Below are 21,615 nucleotides of genomic sequence, written 5' to 3'. Positions count from 1 at the left end.
CTGAAAGCACTAATATAATTGCACACATTAAAACAGTTACACTATAAACACACGTGCTTAACTGAAAGCACAAATATAAATGCATTTAAAATAGCTCATGCATATCTGAAAGTATGACAGATACACACAATGAATGCTCAAATAGAATCAAACATATTAACTCATTAATACTCCTAATGTTACAAATGGCTGATTCTGGAACTTCTACTATTGAAGCAGCCACACATATATTGTGTGCTTAAAAATAAAGGCAACATCAACATCTTCAAACTGAAAAGCATCTTCTGCCATTTCAATTTCACAATATATATATATATATATATATATTCACTGAAAAAACCATAGGTTTCACACACGTTATAGTTAGGAATTAGCATTTAAAAAACCTTGCTAATTCACTGAAAAAACCATAGGTTTCACACATGTTATAGTTAGCTGGAAATTTTACTGATAAAAAACCAATGAAATTCCCCCGTTATAGTTACTGTAGGCAACTATAACTCACGCGACCGTAATCCTCTGCTGATGCTAATACTGTATTTAGACACTTATTTGCCCATGTCTTCTTCCATTAAATTTTAGCTATACATATTTTACACATTTTTTTCATAAAGACACATATGTCATCAGCAGAGGATTACATAATCGGCGAAATTTTCAAAAAATAAAAATTTACCGTTTTTGGCCTTGGGGGATCTTTGAGGACTCAACTAACATGGCTATGTGCATGGGTGCTGTCTAAACAGCCCCTTTATATGTTTTTTGCCTTTGTTTACAGCCCCTCCCTCACAGTGCGAGAGAGAAAATGGCGGCCGCCGCTTCCTGGTTTCGACCGATTCGAATGTTTACTTAGATGTAACAGCCAATCAGAATCGCGCTCGCGCACGTCACCGTACGCGTACGGTAAGCTTACGGTAAGCGTACCGTAAGCTGGCTCAGATATATATATTGATTTAAAGGCTATTTTCTCAGAATCTACTGAACAGATTTACACCAAACCTACAAAAGGCACTTCCTTGACCTGAGGACTACCTCTCTGCCAAATTTCTAGTAATTCTGTTCAGCCGTTCGGGCTGTAGCCCTGTCTAAAGGTCCTATGGAAAAATGCATGGGAAAAACGCGTTTTGGGACCCCCCTTTTATCTCAGCCCCCGCTTGACGAATCCCCCCGAGACTTTCAGGGTAGGAGCGGAGCGTAGCGCCCCACCTATTTTGAGAAATTCGCGAGGATTCGTCGACCGGCGCCAAGGTTATTCAAAATAGAATGTTGCGGATTTCCTATGGAAACAGGGTCCTAACTATAACTACCTACTGGCGACCGCCAGTAGGTAATATATATATATATATATATATATATATATATATATATATATATATATATATATATATATATATATATATATATATATATATATATATATTTTTTTTTTTTTTTTTGTGGTCTTTTTTCAAACTGAACAGCATTTAAGGTAACTTTGTAGATTGAATGAAAATATCCTCCTGTGTGAAAAGTTAACACTCTCTTTCTTTGAAATTATTCTTTTATTTAAATAATTTGCTTCATGTTCATAACATCAGTTGATGATCACTGGCTTGGTAAGTTTGCCTGGTTTGTTCAGCCAAAAGATTTCACTTTGTGCCGTCCGGCGATCACTCCAGGGTTGGGGGGGGACCCACACCCTCACGTGCCCACTCAGACAAAGGCACCCACACGCAGGACAGGGACATCAGGTACCCCAACACATTGCAGTGTGATCTGGAAAAGAAACAAGCATCACTCTTCTTACAACAAATATTTTTCAAAAAGCACACATTCTCCTTTTTCTGTTTTGGGTCTGAAGGCACAATATTATCATTCTGGACTGCATGGTTCTCTGCTGGCTCTGGGGAATTATCTGAGAATTCTACCCACACTATGGCCTCTGAATTCTTGGTATTGGAGTGAAACTCTCCTTCTCCTTGCTCAGTAAGAAGGGCTGGGGCAGTCCCCTTCCTGACTATCTGTCCACACGCTGCTGAATAAATGCACCCATGAACTTTTGGCATCAACCCAAGGCAATCCATCTTCCCTATCTGCTCTGGTAATTTTTCTTTCTTCAACTGGCCCCTCAACTTCTGTGGGACTGGTCTGTGCTGTGCATACTGACAAATAGGAATCACAGGTCTGAGTAAGTCTAGGGGGATATGCATCCCTTCATTCTCTCCCCCTCCTTACGCATGTCCCCCAAATTAGAATTGTGTGTCACCACCTATGTCTCCAAGATTTTAGCCGTTTCATCTGTAAGGGAATTAAAGGTTCTGTCTAGTGAATGTACAGGACCATGAGCATCTACATCATACACAGTAGCTGCGCTTTGCAGTACATCTGCCACTTTACTGGAGAATCCTGTGTCTCAGGCACCTCAAACACCACCCCTGGACTTTCTTTTGGGACCTGCACCAACTGTTCATGCGAAACTGCAGTTTCTGTCTGTATGTACCATTTGATCACATTTGCTTATTTTGCATTACCTGTTCTGTATAACTCAGGGAAAATCTTTAACCATTGCATTTGAGAAAATTCAAAAGTCAAATTCACAGTATGTCTTATTGTCATCTGCCCAGTGTCTGTGAGCGTGCTAGAACAGAAAAGCACCTGTATCTGCCCTGTGTCCGTCACAGCACAAAAAAAATACACAATTGTGTCTGCATAGTGTCTATCAGAACACAACTCAAAATCAACAGTGTCTTTCCTGTATCTAGCAGAGCACAAAAACACGCACACAAGTCTGCCCTGTGTCTGTCACAGTGCAAGCAAAACATTCTCCAGCATTTGAAAATGTTTCAGTCCAAAAGTCTAAAAGCACCCTCTTCATTCCTTGTTTTTCGCACGTACTCAAAGTGGCACACGGCCCCTGAACTGTCACATGTAATTCAATGTCTCCTTTCTGTATTGGCCACACGTCTGAAACACATTGCATAATCTCTTTTGCAGATTCAAAAGCACATTTCTGCTCCTCTTGAAATCTTAACTCAGACTCAAGTTTAAAAATCTAATTTTCTGTAATTTCTTTTTTCAAAATAGCGTCTCTCCATGTAAAGCAAGGTTTGTCATTCACTGACATGTCTGATTTATAACTGCAACCAATAATCGCTTGTTCTAACAGGTTAGTTTGTTTATCTTCATGCACGTTTACATTTTCTCGGTTCAACATTACTTCGGAAGCTTCAAATTCACCCAAGATAACATTCATTTCGGGCTAAGGAACGTCCTCAAAAGAATTAATTAAAACCTCCTGTGAGCACCGTAAATTAACCTGCAGCTTCTCTGCATTCACATATTTCACAAATGAATCACTCTGGCTATCTAAACAGCCTGGCACAAAAAACGGCTTCGGTGCTAAGTACATTTTCAACTCTCTTTTCAAAGATTTATTTTCAAACTGAGCGTCAGCTAACTCTCTTTTCAACTCATTACGTTCTTTTTCCACCTCGTTGCGTTTTTGATACATTCTGAGCAGTGCATTCAAAATGACACAACTTTTTCTGTCTGAAATACCAAGTCGTTTACCCTCTTTAAGAGAAAAATCATATACACATTTTAAATATCTGTGTTTGCCCCTCATATTTTAAACATGCATTGGAGGCAATCTCCCGCTCAAATAACTCAGTTGGCATCTGGGACTCTGCAACTGAAAACATGGGCATTTTAGAGAGCATCGTCCCCTTTTAAAATTGCACTTTTCATAAATCCTGCGAGTGACGTCAAATGTCTTGCTTCGCCTTTCAGATAATATAGAGTTCCACAAATATCACTCCTACATGGTGGCTCAAACACGGCGAAGCAGGAGAAATAAAACACAACAACACCTAGAAAGGGGTTTCACTTTACAAAATGCAAAGACTCTCTTTTTAGAATAAGGATTGGGGTTTTATTTATGCATTGCTCTCTGACAGAAAGGCTTTCCCAGATGTCAAATGAATAACATTCAAATGTATACAGAGATATGAAATGCGTTACTTACCTGTAACAGCAGTTATCCAGTATTGGTGTCTTTCATAGATTCACATGCCTGAATCATTCCCCGTCGTCGAGACGGGAGCCTCCGGTACATAAAAAAGTAATGTCCTATAGACATACATAGAGAAAAAATAGGCCTAAGGGCCTCCCCTTAGTAGCCTATCATAGTCCTTATGTAAAAAGGACCAAACTTCTAGAGCCAGCCAATCAGCTATCACCTCCCTCTAGAACCTTCCTGGCAGGAGCCTCAGTCCCTCAGATTTTCGTACGCACCAAGCTAGGTAGGCGTAATATAGTTAGAGAGAGGCGTGAGTCCTTCCAGGGGAGGCGGGAGGGTTGCATGTGAATCTATGAAAGACACCAATACTGGATAACTGCTGTTACAGGTAAGTAACGCATTCTTATCCAGTATTAGGGGTGTCTTTCATAGATTCACATGCCTGAATCAGAGTAGTTAGCAATGCATTATGCACATTTCCGATGTAACATGCCAGAAAGGTACTTGAGATAATACAATCATTATCATAACAGTTCAAAGCATTGGCATACATCAAAACAGTAAACAGTAAAGAATGTGCATACCAGGAAGGCGGGTTGTTGGAAGGCTCACCTCACTGGAACAGATGGCGGAGCACCGCCTGGCCCACTGCCGCATCCTTCGTAAGTTCGGCATCCAGGCAGTAGTGTCTGGAGAAGGTATGCGGTGACTTCCACGTCGCCGCTCTACAGATGTCCAAAATCGGCACTCCAGCAAACAGCGCTGCTGATGTGGACATCGCTCTGGTGGAGTGTGCTTCCACCCTGTCTCGCAACGGCCGTCCGGCCCCTTCATGGCAGAACGCTATTGCAGAAGAAATCCACCTTGAGATGCTCTGTTTTGTAAGAGGCATACCCAGCCTTGGTCTGCTGTAGGCCACAAACAACTGTGAAGATTTTCTGAATGCTTTTGTCTTATCCATATAAAACTTAAGACACCGTTTGAGATCCAGAGAATGGAGCGTCCTCTCTGCTGCCGTGGTAGGGTTGGCAAAAAAGGAGCGTAGGACCACCGGCTCGTTGAGGTGAAAGTCTGAAGGCACTTTCGGTATGAACTTGGGATTTGTCCTCAGCACCACCCTGTCCTGTTTGAACTGCATGAAGGGCTCCTGAATGGAGAGAGCCTGCAACTCGCTGACCCTCCTGGCAGATGTGAGCGCAAGTAATAGAGCCGTTTTCCATGAGATGTACTTAATGGAGGCTCGGTGAATGGGTTCAAAGGGGTGCTTCATGAGTTGGTTAAGGACCAAGTTGAGGTGCCAAGTCGGTGGGACCCGTCGGGGCCTTGGAAAGGACCTATAAAGACCCTTAAGGAACTGTTTTACAAGTCTGCTGGACCAGAGAGACGGGCCTTGAAAAGTCCTGGTAAAACGTGAAATTGCCGCCAGATGTACCTTTATGGATGCATGCGCTAGTCCGGACTGTGCCAAGTGCAGGAGATATGGTAATATCTGCTCGGGTGTGATATGAAGGGGTCTCAGGCCCTTCTCTGAGCACCAAACGCAGAAGCGCTTCCATTTGAGGGAGTAGGTTTTGTTGGTACTGTCCGCCCTCGCCTTTGCTAGCACATCCCTGCAGTCCTGCGGGATGTTCAATTGGCAAAACTCTCTGTGCTCAGGAGCCAGGCCGATAACCTGAGCGATTGTAGGTTCGGGAATTGCACTTGTCCTTTGGACATTGTCAGCAGGTTCGGGTGCTGTGTTAGACGGATCGGCGTCCTGATGGAGAGGCGATGAAGGTCCGAGAACCAGTGCTGCCTCGGCCAGTACGGGGCGATCAGAATTAGTGTACAGGGCTCCGCCTTCATCTTCCTGAGGACCCTGGGAATCATCGGGAACGGTGGAAAAGCGTACGCAAATACGCTGAACCATCCTATGGAAAAGGCATTTCCGAGCGACTCCGGTTGGGGATGCCAGCTTGCGTAGCTTGGGCATTTGGCGTTCTCCCTGGTGGCAAACAGGTCGATTCCTGGGACTCCCCATTCCGAGAACACGTGTGTTAGTGCACTCTCGTCGAGCTCCCATTCGTGGGAGAGGGATTTCTGCCTGCTTAGGGCGTCCGCAATGGTGTTGTCCTTTCCCGGGACGTAGTCCGCCCTGAGCGTAATCCCCTGGAGAACAAGCCAGTTCCAGATTTTCTGCGATTCGCGCGATAGCGTGAGCGAACGCGTTCCTCCCTGTTTGTTCAGGTAATGCATCGTCGTGGTGTTGTCCGTCCTGACGAGCACCTGGGAGTTCTGGATGCGTGGTAAAAAGGCCTGCAGAGCCAGAAACACAGCCCTCAACTCCAGCAGATTTATATGGAGGTGTTGCTCCCGATCCGACCATTTGCCGCTGACTCTGAGGTCCTGAAGGACAGCTCCCCATCCCGCTAGAGATGCATCTGTGGTGATCACCAATGGCGCTGCTGGCAGCAGGAACGGTAATCCTCTCGAGAGGTTTCTGGAATCCTTCCACCACTCGAGACTCCTGGATATTTGTGTAGTTATGTTTATAATGTCCTCGAACGAACCTGCGCTCTGAGTCCACTGGTTCGAGAGAGCCTCCTGCAGTGGGCGCATCCGCAGCCTGCAGTGAGGGATGAGTAATATACAGGAAGACATCATTCCCAGAAGTGACTTGAAGGTGCGAACTCTCAGGGATTTCCTGGATTGCACCGTTTTGGCCAGGGATATGATCCTGTGTTTTCTTTCGGCTGAGGGAAATGCCCTTGCGCATTCCGTATTCAAGGTGGCCCCGAGGAAGGTGATACTTCTCGTAGGGGACGTATGTGATTTCTGAAGGTTCAGCGTCAATCCTAGATGATTGAAAAGATTGGTACAAGCGTTGAAGGATTTGGTTGCGCCTACGGCCGTAGGCGCCTTGACCAGCCAGTCGTCTAGGTAGGGGAAAACTTGATGACCCATTTGGCGTAGGAAAGCTGCCACAGGAGAAAGGCACTTGGTGAAAATCCGCGGAGCGGATTTGAGGCCAAACGGAAGGACCTTGAACTGGTAGTGCTGTCCTGCCACTTCGAAACGGAGAAACTTCCTGTGCCCCTTGAGTATCGGGATGTGATAGTAAGCATCCTGAAGATCCAAGGATGTCATGAAGTCTCCTTCCTCCAGAATGCCAAGGATCTCTTGGAGCGTCACCATCCTGAACGACTGACTCTTCAGGAAAGAGTTGAGTGCCCTGAGGTCCAGGATGGGTCTCCACTTCTTTTCTTTCTTCCGTATCAGAAAGAAACGGGAGTAGAATCCTTTCTCCCTCTGAGCTGATGGAACTCGCTCGATAGCTCCCTTCCTTAACATCTCCGATATTTCCCGGAGCAGCAGTCGCAGATGTCTGTGAGGAGACCTGCGGGGAGGGGTTGGAGGCGGGATGGCGGTAAATTCTAGGGAATGGCCGAATCTGAGAAGTTGGAGCACCCAGCGATCTGAGGTGATGATGCGCCAATTCTTTAGGAAATGGGTCAATTTTCCTCCAATTTGTGTAGAACAAGATGGTAGCTGGACTGGCTGGAGTAAGCGGTCACTGGCGTCCGCCTGTGCCCCTTTTCTGGTTCTTACCCCTGAAATTGGATCTTCCGTAAGATGATTGTCGACCCTGTTGTTGCTTTTGCTGGTACTGGGTCTTGTTCTGGAACGAATATGAGGACTTATTCTGGAATGATCCTCTGTAGGAGGACTGGCCTCTAGATTTGTTGCCCCGAAAGGACTGGTTCCGTGCCTGCAAGGTTCCAAGCGCTCTAGCCGTGTCCGTGTCCTTTTTAATGGCTTGTAGCGCCTCATCAATCTTATCTCCAAATAGGTGCTGTCCGTCGAAGGGCATATCTAGCACCTTCGTCTGCACTTCCTGCCTGAACGATGTTGCTTTGAGCCATCCTTGGCGGCGCAGGACCGCCGCCCCAGCCAGTTGACGGAAGCCTGTCATGGCTACATCAATGGCGCAATCGATGATCTCTGCCGCAGAAGACTGGCCTTCGGAAAGGAGTGCTTTCACCTCATCCTGTGTGGCACTCGGAAGTTCTGCTAAGTAAGGGGCAATATCCTCCCAAAGTTGGCGGTTATAACGCCCTAAAAGGGCTATAGAATTGGCCACCTTGATGGTCATTGCCGAAGTGGTCGAAAACCTTTTTCCTATTGTGTCTAACTTTCTGCCCTCCTTGTCTGGTGGTGCTGAAAGAGGCGAGGATGGATTGCGTGAATTTTTCTGGGCCGCTTGGGTCACGACCGAATCCGGCTTCGGGTGGCCAGTCAGGCAAGCTGGCGCCGTGGATGGTGCTCTATACTTCTTATCCAGACGCGGAACGACCGCAGGAACTGAAGCTGGCGTTAGCATCAACTTCTTTCCCTGGTCCCAGAGGAAGTCAATGATAGGGATTGATTTGGACGTCTTTTTCGTCTGCTCCTTAAAGTCATGGAGGAAGCATTCTGTTTCCGTCGACTCCATGACCATATGGAACCGCGTCGCAGCCCGTTCCACTAGCTTGTGAAAACCACCTATATCCACAGGTGGTGAATCTGCCTGGCGCGGTTGTGGGGAAGGTGGTGAAGATGCTACATACTCTTCCTCCTCATCCTGGTCCGTCAGGTCTCCCGGGACCTCACCTTCCTCCATCTCCTCAGCCTCCTCATCCGTTGAGTCTATCACCTGAGGTGGCGGCTCGTGGCAGACCTGCGTTACCTGCCGTGATTGCCTTGGGGCTGTCGCTGGGAGGTTAGTAACTGGCACTGGGACCCCTGTATCCTGTGTTGGTGGTTCTGGGAAACGTTGTTTGTAATCCCTGATAAGGAACTTGAGGTCCTTAACAATTGCCAGAGGGAGGCAGACCATTGGGGTGACCTCCGTGCGGACTTGTTCCTGGACGGGGCGCTCCTGCGCACTTGAACCTTCCTGCTCCTCGTCCGTGCTTTGGCATTTGACAAACAGCTCGGAAGGGGAAGTAGCCTGTAGGAAGAACTCTTCTTCGGACTCTTCGCTCTGCAGGATCTCCAGAGGTAAATTGGTTTGGACCTTGCTTGGAGATGTTGTTTCCGGGGTAATCTGTGGTCTGGGAGCAGTTCCATGCACAGAAATCTCCTTGGTTTTCAGTCCCACGGACGACGACGACGACGACCTTCCCGTCGACGGCTCAGCTGTCACCAACGGCGTCCCCATCGACGATATTTTCCTTGTCGACGATGTTCTCGTCGACGATGTAGTCGTAGACGATTCAGTCGTCGTCGACGCCTTCGTCGTCGACGCTTCCGTCGTCGACGCTTCCGTCGTCGACGCTTCCGTCGTCGACGCTTCCGTCGTCGACGCTTTCGTCGTCGACGCTTTCGTCGTCGACGCTTTCGTCGTCGCCTTCGTCGTCGACACTCTCGTCGACGATGCCTTTGTCGTTGACATCTTCGTCGACATCTTCGTCGACGATGCCTTCGTCGTCGACGCACTCATCATAGATATCCTTGACGTCGACTCTTCCGTCGGCGGAGGGCTCCTCGTCGACGATGCCCTCGACGGTACTATCCTCGTCGTCGACGATGATTTAGACGACGGTTTTAATAGTATAATAGATGAGATAGGGGTACCTGCAGACGATGATGATGGAGTGGTCGTCGTCGACGAGCGGGCCGACGCCGCTGTGGACGTGGACACTGTCGTCGTAGCTGTGGAGACATGTCCTGATGGCCTTTTTTGCACAGATGATGGCGTCGCCATTTTTGAGGCCGACAGAGTAGGCTTCTTGAAGGTGAGAGAGACTTTATCAGACGCTGAAGACTTCGAAGATCTCGCCTCTGAAGACTTTTTGTGCGTCTTCGTAGGAGGAGCGTCTGAGGGGCCAGGAGATGCCATTCTCGGCCTCTTCAGGGAGACTCCAGAGGCTCCAGAAAAGCTCGCCTCTGAGGACACCACACTGTCCTTGTCTTTGAGCCTGTCCAGCCAGATAAGCAGGCGGCCTTCCCTGTCTCTCAAGGTCTTATGTGGAAAAGACCTACATATTTTGCAGTCCTTAGGGACGTGGTCCGGGTAAAGGCAGTACAAGCATAGTTCATGCTTGTCGTCCACATGAAGCCTCTTCTTCCCACATGAAGAGCAAGCCCTGAAAAGGGCTTTCTTCTGGGAGTCCGACATGCCAGGAGATGTAGATGAAATAAAACACTCACTGAAGCAAAAAGAGGCCTGAAGTAGTCAGCGTTGAAATCCTGAAGAAGAAAGTCACCAAAAACTGTGAATAAGTTGGTTTGAAATGAATCCTGAGGAGAGCTCAGGTTGGAGACTCCCTAGCACAACGTGCGGTAGAAAATCTGAGGGACTGAGGCTCCTGCCAGGAAGGTTCTAGAGGGAGGTGATAGCTGATTGGCTGGCTCTAGAAGTTTGGTCCTTTTTACATAAGGACTATGATAGGCTACTAAGGGGAGGCCCTTAGGCCTATTTTTTCTCTATGTATGTCTATAGGACATTACTTTTTTATGTACCGGAGGCTCCCGTCTCGACGACGGGGAATGATTCAGGCATGTGAATCTATGAAAGACACCCCTAATACTGGATAAATATTTATATGCAAGCAATAATAACACACTTGGTAATTGCAACAGTTAAATGCATGCATTATAATATGAAATACAAGCAGCAAATAATATGAGATAAAATTCAAGAAAATAATACTGGACGTCCTGCAAGAGATCAGAAAGATATATGCACACTAAATACATCAAATGATTACTTTGGATGTGCACCTTGACTCACTCACACATCACAAAGAAAACACCTTAAAAGATCAAAGCCACTGGCCACACATCACAATGGCAACTGCATCACAGAACGTAACTGATTTTGACCATGGTACAAAACAGAAACTTCATGTTGAACGGTGTCAATGACTAACTATACAATATTATCTAAAGTATATATACGGGAAGATAGTGTATTAATGCTGTTATCGACCACTGCAAGAACCTTTTCCAAATATGCTTGTTCAATTTGGCAGATGCGCAACCCAGCTTCCATCTGCAATAGCTTCCAAAATTCATTATAAGCTGCATAAACAAAACATTTTGAACCAGGGGACTTTGGACCCAAAAGAAAATCAGCCAGCTCAATGTCACCTGACAAGAGAAAAAGGTGTTGTTTCACAGATGACAGAGTGGAATGTTCTAACCATTGCTGACACAATTTACCCACTGAATATGTGGTACCTGTATGAGAATGTGGGAAATGGGGATCGTGTCTACTCTGTGTAAACCCTTTTGAAGTATTAAGAAAACGCAATTGACATGCATTAGAGCTCGTGGCCCACAGTATCCATCCCAAATGGTCAATTGTGGAGGAGTTAAGTGTAGCATTCTGGAACATGACAGCTAAGTACTCAATGGTGTAGTTGGTATGCATTTGCCATGTTTCATAAGGTGCCAATGATGGAATGGAGGGAGTATTTAAATTTTCTGCCGTGGCTAAACCAAAACAAGTAGTCTGATGTACCTTCTCATTTAAAAATATGAGCTGAGATGGTATCAGACACGTGCGATGCAATGACTGTGCCCTGCACTTGCCACACTTTTGTACATTAAATTGACTTCAAATCAACCGTGTCCTTCCAGTATTCATACCCTTTTGCCAATAAATCATTAATGAATGACAAGGAGTAAACTAATTTAGTGTGCGTCAGCATAAATTTTGTGGTATCTTTAGTTTGTAATAATAGGACTGAGGGTCAGAAAGATTGAAACTAGAAAAATATATAAATGTACTCTGTTGGGTCTTTGAACTCCCCTGTAACGGTGTTGGGCAATGCTCCCATTGGGTATAATTAGAAATTGGTCTCTGACTACTGGTTTTGTGTAAAAAATGATGTCCATAATGTTGATAACAGAACAAATCGGCATAATTCGCAGAATTCAAATACAAATCTTCAGTGTCAGAAGCAGTATAATATTTCAAATCAGAGAACAATGACTGAACAGCATGAATAGCCCAGTCATCAGACTGTATATTAGGCAAAATCACATCTAATGAAACACGAAACACGTATAGAATGTGTAAAATTTCGGTTGGGCCATGGATATCAAATGCTACTTTATCCCAAACAATGTCATCAACAACTGGCAATTCCGAAATATTGACTAGGGTTTGATCCTGTTTCATTACTTGCGTGAATATGAGGGCCTAAAACACCGTCAACCAAGTTCACAGCAGAGCGTTCAGGTAGGTAATGGCCATTAATCAACAAGAAAAACACAGTCACAAACACAATCCACATGAAGAGGAACACCATTGTCAGGATAATCCAGACATAAGTCCAGGGTGAGACCAGGTAAGACTGTTTGAACCAGGAGATGAAGAGACTGGTATGTGTAGGGGGCTCTGCCACATATGATGACGACAAAGACGTATCAGATGAAAAACTATTATGGTCCATATAGTAACCAGTGGACCCCAGCTGAAACAACAGTGGTTGCTCTTCATTGGAGGGCGAATGTATCGTTCTTACAGGAATGTCTAATATAACTTCAACTGGAGGAGAATCATACTCAGTATCCACAGTTTTAGAAGTAGAAGGTAAAACAGGCAACATATCAATTGAAGATTCCATCTCCCCCTTCGTTTGTTGGGGAGACGTAGAGGAAACAGAAGACAACGGATTCATGGAAATATCCCAGTGTGGAATGCTTGTAGGCATACTATTCAGTATCGGCCATATGGTGTACCTTGACATGCTCAACGGAAATGTAACGATTCTCCTTAGGACCAGGTATTGGAGGCAGAATTACAGTACAGGTGCCTTTTAAGCCAAGAACTTTGACCGGAGCATGGTATGATGAACAAAATTCTTTTTTGTTCTCCACCTTTTCTCTGACCAGATCGCCAATGTTAGGAAGCCAGCCAGAAACAGGAAGCAGCACCACTGCATCTATAGAAGAGGGCTAATGGGCTTCTGCTGGTGAATCACAAGCTTTTTGTAGATCCTGTAAGATAGCAGAATGGTTATCTACGTCAAAGGTTGCGGCAGCCGCCACAACGTCTAGACCATCAAGGGTGGCACAAACATTTTAATGCCAAAGAGCATTTCGTATGGGGTTCGCCCGTCCAGAGATCTTATTGGGATATTGTTTAGTGCACGTTGAACTCCATAAAGATGAGTCAACCAGCTCCGACCAGTACCTAATAACCTAGCTGTTAAAGATTGCTTTAAGTCACGGTTCATCCGCTCCACGACAGAATTGCCCCCAGCCCGATATGGAGACAAAAATTGCACCCGCACCCCCAGAGACTTCATCGCATCCCGGTAAGCCTTAGAGGCAAAAGCAGGACCTTGGTCAAAATGGAAGGTGCCACAGGCAAATGTCCCAATAAAGACACGCAAATCTTTTATAAAAGTTTGAGCATCAGCACTTCTTTGCGGCCAAACCCAAAGGAATCTAGTGCACGAATCCACTGCAACCAAGATGTGTTTAAAAGCAGTGTCAGATGTCAACGGACCGCAGTGATCAAGATAAATACAGCCAAATGGCTGATTAGAGATGTAAAGTTGAGTATGTGGTGGGCGTGCAACAGTAAAAAGTTTAATTTGTTGACAAATGTCACAAGAAAGAACATATTTAAGTGCCTGTTGGTATAAACCAAGCCACCAAAAACGTTGCTGCAAAAAGGGAAATAGTCGCAGTCACTCCGGCATGCGCAGAAGCAATGCCTTCATGTGGGGCTATTATTAAAGAGAGTCTGCAGGCCTCGTTGAGAATCAGCTGATCGCCAACGGAAGAAATAGTCACAGATGGAAGCTGATCAGACAACTAGTATGTATAACGTGAAGGAAAACCTTGGGGGAACTCCGTCCCCTCCGTCATATAAGCAATAGCTGCTAGAATATCATCAACACTTTTAGTCATAGACCTAGTGACTGCTGCTACTGAACAAGTAGCTACTGCAGATTTGGCTATCTCATCAGCCATAGAATTACCAACAGTGTGTGCTCCCACACGTTGATGACCCAAAGTATGAATTACATATATGAGTGGCAAACGCTCTTTAAGAGCTGCCACACGGACCCAAAGTGTTTTATGCTTAATTGCGCTACCTTTTGAATCAGGGAAATCATTTTGTGTCCAGAAGAACAAGTTGTCATTAAAGGATTGTACACAGAAAAAAGTGTAAGAACCTCCAGATCAGCAAACAACTCAAGAGCTAGAACCATAGCATGTAGCTCCGCCAATTGAGCCGTGCAATCTTCAAGAGACTGTGTGTGCACCAAGGTGGATTTAAAATCCCCATCAACAATTGAACTCACCACAATTGCGCAGGCTGCTGAATAAGCGTGTTTAGAATCAATGGTTGGCTGCGCAGACCCATCAGTGTAAATAATGCATTTGTACTGATCAAGAGGGAGTAATGATAAAGGAGGAGGATGAACATGTTCATATTGTAAAAACTCCTGTGTTTGCAAAGAAGGGTCAAAGACGAAATTGACATCAGCCGACGTCAAAGAACTAGCACATTGTATGCAACATGGATGCAAGGCTTTTTAACTAGCCTTTGTAACTGCTTCTAAAGCTGGTACTGGCGAAACCACGATAATACATTTTCCCTGAGCCAGAAATCGTTCCTTCACAATCGCCATCTGGACAGCCGTCAACATTTTTTCTGTAGAAGAGAAACGCATCTCAGCTGAAAGTATACAAATGTGATTTATATGCAATGGGGACCGTGTCCCCTTCATTGAATGTCAAGTAAGTAAAGCCTAACGCCCCTGGTACAACCCTTATGACCAAATTTGTAGAATTGTCTTGTGTTAACAAAACGTTGGTCGCAAGCAGGTTAGACTGCAGAGACCGAAGAATTGTGGTATGTTCCGGAAGCCAACTGGAAGACGAGAAAGAGGGTTGTATCAATGAGTAAAGAAGTCTGATACGCTGGGCATAATCAGGAATGTGTGTCCTCCCAAAATGTAAAAAACCCAGCAAGGATTGCAATTTTTTAAGTGTAGATGGAGGTTGCAATTGTGCACATTTCTCCAGAAAGTGGGGAGCCAACCTCCTACCTTCATTATTGAGTTCGTAACCAAGAAAAAGGACCGCCAAGAAGGCGATGTGAGATTTAGCAAAATTGAATTTTAACCAAAGTTCACAAAATGTGTGATAATGCGGTCCACATGCAAGAGATGCGGTTGTACTTCATCATCTGTCAAGTATATGTCATCAACATACAAAAAGGCATTGGGGTCGATCTCATGCAAAATGGACACTATGCGTGCCGCAAACAATCTCATATATCGGCGCTGAGTGCCAAACGCATTGAATGTGGTCAAATCACGGCTCTCAGGAGCCGAAGAGTGGCTGTAGAAGCCCTTGGAAATATCCAAAATGGTTTTGTACTTTTTTCGAATGATGTTGTTCACTAACGCAGAGCTATGTATGTGCTGAACCGCAAAGGTACGAACATGACTGTTCAAATGTCTGTAATCTAAAACTATACGATATGAACCGTCTATTTTCAATATCGGAAATTGAGGATTATTCATTGATAAAACACATGGTTCAATCACACCCTGGTATTCCAATTGAGTTAAAATGTCACTTACGGATGCCTTAGCATCTCGTTTGATGGGATATTGTGGTTGGGGCTGAGGTGTAGAACACAAAGGAATCACATGAACCAGGGAACCCTCGTCCCAACCTGCCTGATTGCGATATAACACCGGGGCTAAGAATAAAGCCTGTTTGGATGCGTAAGCCAATTTATCATCATCCAAAACATATTGCAAAAACACAGGGTAGGATAACATCCTTCCCTTTAGAGGAAGCTAGGACAAAGGGGGGGGGGGCAAATCAACCTCCGCCAACAAAATATCACAGGAAGTAGTGAGATGTTCCCAAAAGACTGCTTTGATCGGGCGTTTAACATCACCTTCAAAATGGAGAATCACTTCATAAAGCCTATCCGGAGGGGCAACTCGAGTATCAGTTGACTCAACTGTAATAAAAGTGTCAGTTGCTTTCGCCTCCAGACGCTGGTGGAGTGACTGCCTCACTATGGTAACCTCCGAAGCACTGTTGAGGAGGGTTACCATTGAACTCCTGTCGAGGAGTAAGTTCTCACCGTCTGAGGCATACTTTGGAGTTAAAGCAGCAACTTTTTCTTCAGAAATGGGGCACGGTATTGAGGTGTTTCCTGCTGCTTGACTTTTAGACCAAACTGGCACTGCGGGTCACGTCTAGATTGCGTAGGCTCGCCTTATCTGCGATCTTGACGACCCTTCTTCGCTGAACTGTTGATCCGACGATTCCTGAAGGGACGAAGAGAACAAGGATCAGCAACCTGGAAACTCTCAGGTGTCAATGTTTGAGCGGTCACGCAAATCATATCTACGCTCAGAAGCTGTAGTTAGAAGCGAACCTGCACGTGAACTAGGCCTCTGTTGTCGCTGCCCCTGCATCTTATTCCAAGCCTTTTTAAGAAAGACTGGACAACCCTCTTTCTCAGGAGGGGGTTTACTTTGTGCATGTGCAAAGGGTCAAATCCCCAAGCTATAGCGACCCAAAGAGGTATACACTTTTGCAATAATAATCGGCAACTGTCGCTGCCAATCCACTTACGCCATCACCGCTAGGCATTGACGTACTTGTAAGCAAACTGCTTCACCTTTAATGTTGGCCAGAAACATATCGGAGACTATATGGAACATTCCTACCAATTTCATCCCCAAATCCAGGGCTGGACCAGCCCCATGTTCAGTTTGTACCTTCTTCAAAACGTTCAGAAGAACGCTCATGGAGGGGGTGCCGAAGCACAGTGTATACACTGAAGCAAACACCGTCCCCCAGGTGGTGCAGTTAGCTAAAGACGGAATCAGACCACTCGGTATACTCATTGTAAGGATCCTGTGTTTTTCAACAGGAGTTGTGTGTGGAGAAACGGCTTCAAGTTGCTTATATTTTTAAGCAAGCCAAAATGGCAAGTCATCATGATTTTGTGGACGTTTGCCCATCACAGAATTAATCATGATGGGACTAATCACCAGTCTGCTACTGTGTCCTGGTGGGTGGTAGAAAAATAGCTCCAGCCTGAGCCTCTTGAAGTGCATGTGGCATGTACTGTATGGCACTTCTATGAATATGATGCAATTGTGGATATTACAGACGTAGCTCTGTGACAGTTACACCAAGATAATTGGGATGTGGAGTAAGACCAGCCAAGAGGCCGCATCAACGGATATGGGGCCCATGAAAAACAATAGAGAGCAGGTGAGGAAGGGCGCCATTAAACTAAATAGTATGCTCCCAGCCCGTCAACGGAACTTCAAATAATGCATAAGAACGATAAGCTGCTGGAGCAGCCGCCCTCGTATATTCATGAAAGAAATTATCATTCCAATCCACCGCAGAGAATGTAACCCAAGAATAGAAAACCTTGAAGCGGTAAGCTGGATTCGGCTCGACAACAAAAATAATGTTAGCCCATGCATTGGGGACTCCATGCTGCGTCAAATGTGCTGTAACCGCCACGTGGTTTGGCGTCACAATAGACACTGGTTGTGCCATGTCTATAAAGACAGCAATAAAGAAACAAAGAAAACGGTAGTGCTAAATTGGGTAAAGAAGAACCATTTAAATCTTAAGCTTGAAAAAACTATAAATATACAAATATAGGAGGTTAAGCCCCCTCACCACGAAGGTCTCTGGAAACTGGTGAGAGGGAAATTGTGGACAAGCAAAAGTACTACTCAGAGGTCTCATAAATAAGTACCAGACCAAATGTTGGTGGCGCCAGGTTACAGGGATTCTGCACAAACACTATGTGCAGGATTATAGGACCTTGGTGTATAGGGACTGAGTCTTTCTACCACCTTAGTACCCACAAGCCGACTAGCTATAGTATCTCACTTGCTCTCCTACTCACTCACAGAGAAACAAATGATTAGACACCCCAGAACACAACACTCCCAGATCTCTCAGGAATCGAAGTAAGAAGACACACCCTTTCGCTCTCACTCTTGTACTTGTCCACAATAAGTTCTGACAAAGACACAGAACAGTTAAAATACTTATTTTAACTAACGTGTCTTAACATGCAGTATACGTGCCACAACAAGTAGAAAAATGCATAGTACAAATACAGTCAGCATAGCAGCTAGTCCATATATCATGAAGGGAGATGTCATCATAAAAAGACAATGGAGAAAAGACTATCATGCCTAACCTCCCTCCCCTGGCTAAGAAGAAGTATTATTATATAATAGAAGATCTCTGGGCTTTGTCAGCAGATCCCATACCTTAGCCTATAGATGGTAGATCTATGTCATGGGTGGTGTCTCGCTCTTCTCCCTTGAAAGGCCCCTCTCCAAGTGTGTGCTACCTATTTGTGTATTCTAATAAGATCAGAGTGCATTTGTCCAAACAACAGCTGCATGGATATGTTTTGTCTAAGTGCTAAGGCCTGGCCAGAACAAAATAACAAGGGACATTATTGTTCAACCTTGCACATAATGTTCAGTCAAAATCTCAGGATCATGCAGAGAGTGAACACAGCGATGAGTTCTCATGTGAAAGTAGTCATTGAAATTAATGCAAAAATAAAGACGTGTAGTAATGTGCACAAAAGCAGTAGGCAAGCTGCAGCGTGCTTATGCTAAGTTAGTGAAGACAACGATGTCCCTATGGGCAATATGACAAAAGAAGTGGAATGCGAACTGTGACCAAAGGCGGGACTTGTAAGTACCCAGGAACCCCATGGAGTCTATGTGCTGAGTGAAAACACAGCTGCATACTCAATGCAAGTCAATGGGAAAGTCGCAGTTGCAGTTTTCAAGAACAAGGACCCTTCTCAGTGGACCCTGAAGAAACCCCGTGGAAGATGGAAGGTTGGAGAGTCACCCCACCTGTGAATACCCCAGAAACCAAGATACCTACACCAGGGAAGTCAGGTGCATAGGTGCAATGTGATGTCAGAAACTGCCGTAGACCACAATGGAGGACTTCAGGAAAGATCCTGCTTTAAACGGTGAAAGAGTCCAGTGAAACCGAAGGATGGATTCTTGAAGAGAAATACCTGCAAGCAGAGGGAACAGAGTCTATGCCTCTCAGGAGTGCCCAGGAGGCACAGAAGACCAATGACCACCGACGACAGAAGATGCAGGAGTGATGGCGGTGACCTTGTCGCTGCAGCTGTGAGGACCAGGCAACGCTGTGGAAGATCAGGAGCCATTCACGAGCTGTCCCACGTCAAAAGTCAAGAACCAGAAGGTTGGTGTCCGGCGGGAGCACCAACAAGCCTTCCCAACAGTAACAGATGTGTTAAACGAAAAAAAGTTGCAGCATTGGGACCAGCAAGGTCCAAGGGAGTCACCAAGTGCAGGAGAGTCAGAGCAGGCCCTGAGCAAACAGGGGAGCCCACTGAAGCCAAAGAAGACCCTCAAGAGGAACCACAGGCGAAGGCACAGGAGTTGCAAGAGGACCTTGAGAAGCTTAAGAGGCCCACACTGCAGACGATGCGGTGAGGAGGAAAATCTTTAAAGGAAAGATGCTGGAGGCTGGACCAGTCCCACTTCTTTTATATGTGAATGATGCGGTTTATATTTCACAAACAGCAATTAGCCTCCAGAAATTTTTAAATGGTTATAACAGTTTGATGACAAACTCAAGGTCTAAAAGAAACTCACCAGAAATCATTTATTTTAACTAACGGCCCAAAAAACACCAAAACAAAATCCTTTTTTATTGGCAAGACCCTGATTACTAAGGTTTTATATTTCAATTATTTAGGTATCCTGCTTGAAGCTAATTTGTCATGGTGTGGCTTGACTCAACAGAGAATTCAGAACATGGGAGTAGTGTGCAAATCTATCTTTAAATTCACAAAAGAATTGTGACACAAGCCAATTAAAGGGATTGCCCAGCTATACAAATCTAAATGTCTAGGAGTGGGAACATACAGAGTTAAATTGTGGGGTCGTGAAGTGCCAGATTCAATGCAGACCTTTGAAAACAAGTTTCTCTGCCGGATACTGGCCATCCCTAAATCGGCCCCTAGTTTTACCTCCCACAGTAAATTGATAATGGGTTATTTGGTAAACAAAATTAAAATACCCCCCCCCCCCCATTTACTTTGGTGCAAAATCTGGTGTACCTCACATGCAGTTTTTGAGAGAGACGTTCTTAGAGATTGCTTGAAGTTGGACAATAGATACTCTATCGTCTCTCTGGCATATGTCAGGAAAAGCGTTAATGATGTGGGCCTGACTAATCTTTCTGAATTTCCAGTAAGTATTGGTCCCCAAACTAAGACCATAGTTAAGGAAACATTTCTCATGATGATAGAAGAGATTAGAATCAGAAGGTCAAGCCACTTAACTTCGGTTCAAACTATTTACCAATTTCCACAACGCCTGGGATAAAGCAGTATCTAATATGGGTGGAAAAACTAGAACACATGTTTTACCTCTCAAGGCTCTGGGTAATTCAATATTTGGTTGCTTGTCCTAACTCTGGCTCCTGGTTTGAATCTCTTCCAGGCTGCCCTTGCAATAGCTCTTCGCACAAGCACAAGCACTTTACATCGCACCAAGAGGGGCTGATCTTTTTAAAATGTTTAAATTCACACTCCCACAATTTGTTTCTCTGTGCTTAATTATATCCTGTATGCAAAAAAAATGAGGAGGTAAGCTTCATAAGAAATTTTTGTTTGCCTTGATGATATTGTTAACAGTATTTAAGTGAACCATTTGATGTTTTTTTTTACATTTGTGATTTTATGGTCATTGTTATGACAGAATAAAGACTATTGAATGAACGACTGACTCCTCATTATAGCTTGAAGGCTCGCTAAATCCCTCTCAAGCTCTTCAATTAAGGTGCTCAGGCGAGACTCAAAAAAGTTGTTAGATAGATTGGTTAATTTAATTGAGCATAAAATAGCTTGTCCTCCCTTAGCTCTACCTGCAGAAGGAGGAGCGGTAGCAATGTACAAGGTAAGGTCCCCATTAACGCTGACGTTCTTAGTGGCCCAGATCTCTTGTAATAATATATCTGCTCTATTAATTTGTGAGAGCCAGTCAGGATTTTAATGTTTGGAGTTAAACCAAGCTATATTCCATGACATCATTCTCAACCCTCTCTGTCTAACCCTTTCCCCCTCTGAGCTGGACTTGGGACCCGAGTACGACATATGGAGCCCCCCCTCTAAAGGTTCACCCTCCCCAACCCGCCTTGTTGCTACCAAACAGACAGGAGTCTGTGCTGGCTGGCTCCCACTAATAAAAGGTCAATCCATGTCTTCTAAGGACACAAGAGGCTGAATAGGAGTTCATAACCTCAACATTATACAGTGTGTTCTCTACGTTGTAGATTGACTTCACAGCCCCCCGGAAGTGTGTGTTTGCTTTCCAATGCCTTGCCGCAAAAAAAACAGCAGTGTGTAAAAGTAACCTAAAGGTAGAATCTGGATAGGTGTTGGGGATTGAGACTGTTTGCTAAAGAGTTTCAGAATCGATCTGCTAGTGCGGGGTGACTTAAAACAAACAATAAGGTAATCCCCAGCCACTTCCTTTGTGCCCATACCCACCCAAGGAGACCTCCTCATCATTATAACCTCTGTTGAAAGATCACACAACCACCCCATACCT

General features: G+C 44.9%; 1 protein-coding gene across 6 annotated transcripts in view; it reads right to left on the bottom strand.

The window, feature by feature from the left end:
- Positions 1-1,509: 1,509 nt before the first annotated feature.
- The window catches only part of LOC146817560 (uncharacterized), a 170,973-nt gene continuing 150,867 nt past the window's right edge, over positions 1,510-21,615 (bottom strand). For 2 of the 6 annotated variants that reach the window (XR_014963011.1, XR_014963012.1), the window contains exon 4: positions 1,511-1,755. Coding sequence is in view for 1 of the 6 variants with exons in the window: in XM_085611079.1 (XP_085467205.1) it covers position 1,755 (1 nt within the window). In the remaining 5 variants the exon portion in view is untranslated. Of the gene's footprint in view, positions 1,756-21,615 lie in introns of all 6 variants that reach the window. The other 4 variants (XR_014963010.1, XR_014963009.1, XM_085611079.1 and 1 more) reach the window with 3 other exon arrangements.

Source organism: Triturus cristatus, chromosome 6 (assembly GCF_964204655.1).
Source record: "Triturus cristatus chromosome 6, aTriCri1.1, whole genome shotgun sequence".
Classification (NCBI taxonomy): Eukaryota; Metazoa; Chordata; class Amphibia; order Caudata; family Salamandridae; genus Triturus; species Triturus cristatus.
The sequence above is the reverse complement of the archived record's forward strand: the minus strand, read 5'-3'. Positions and strand labels throughout refer to the sequence as shown.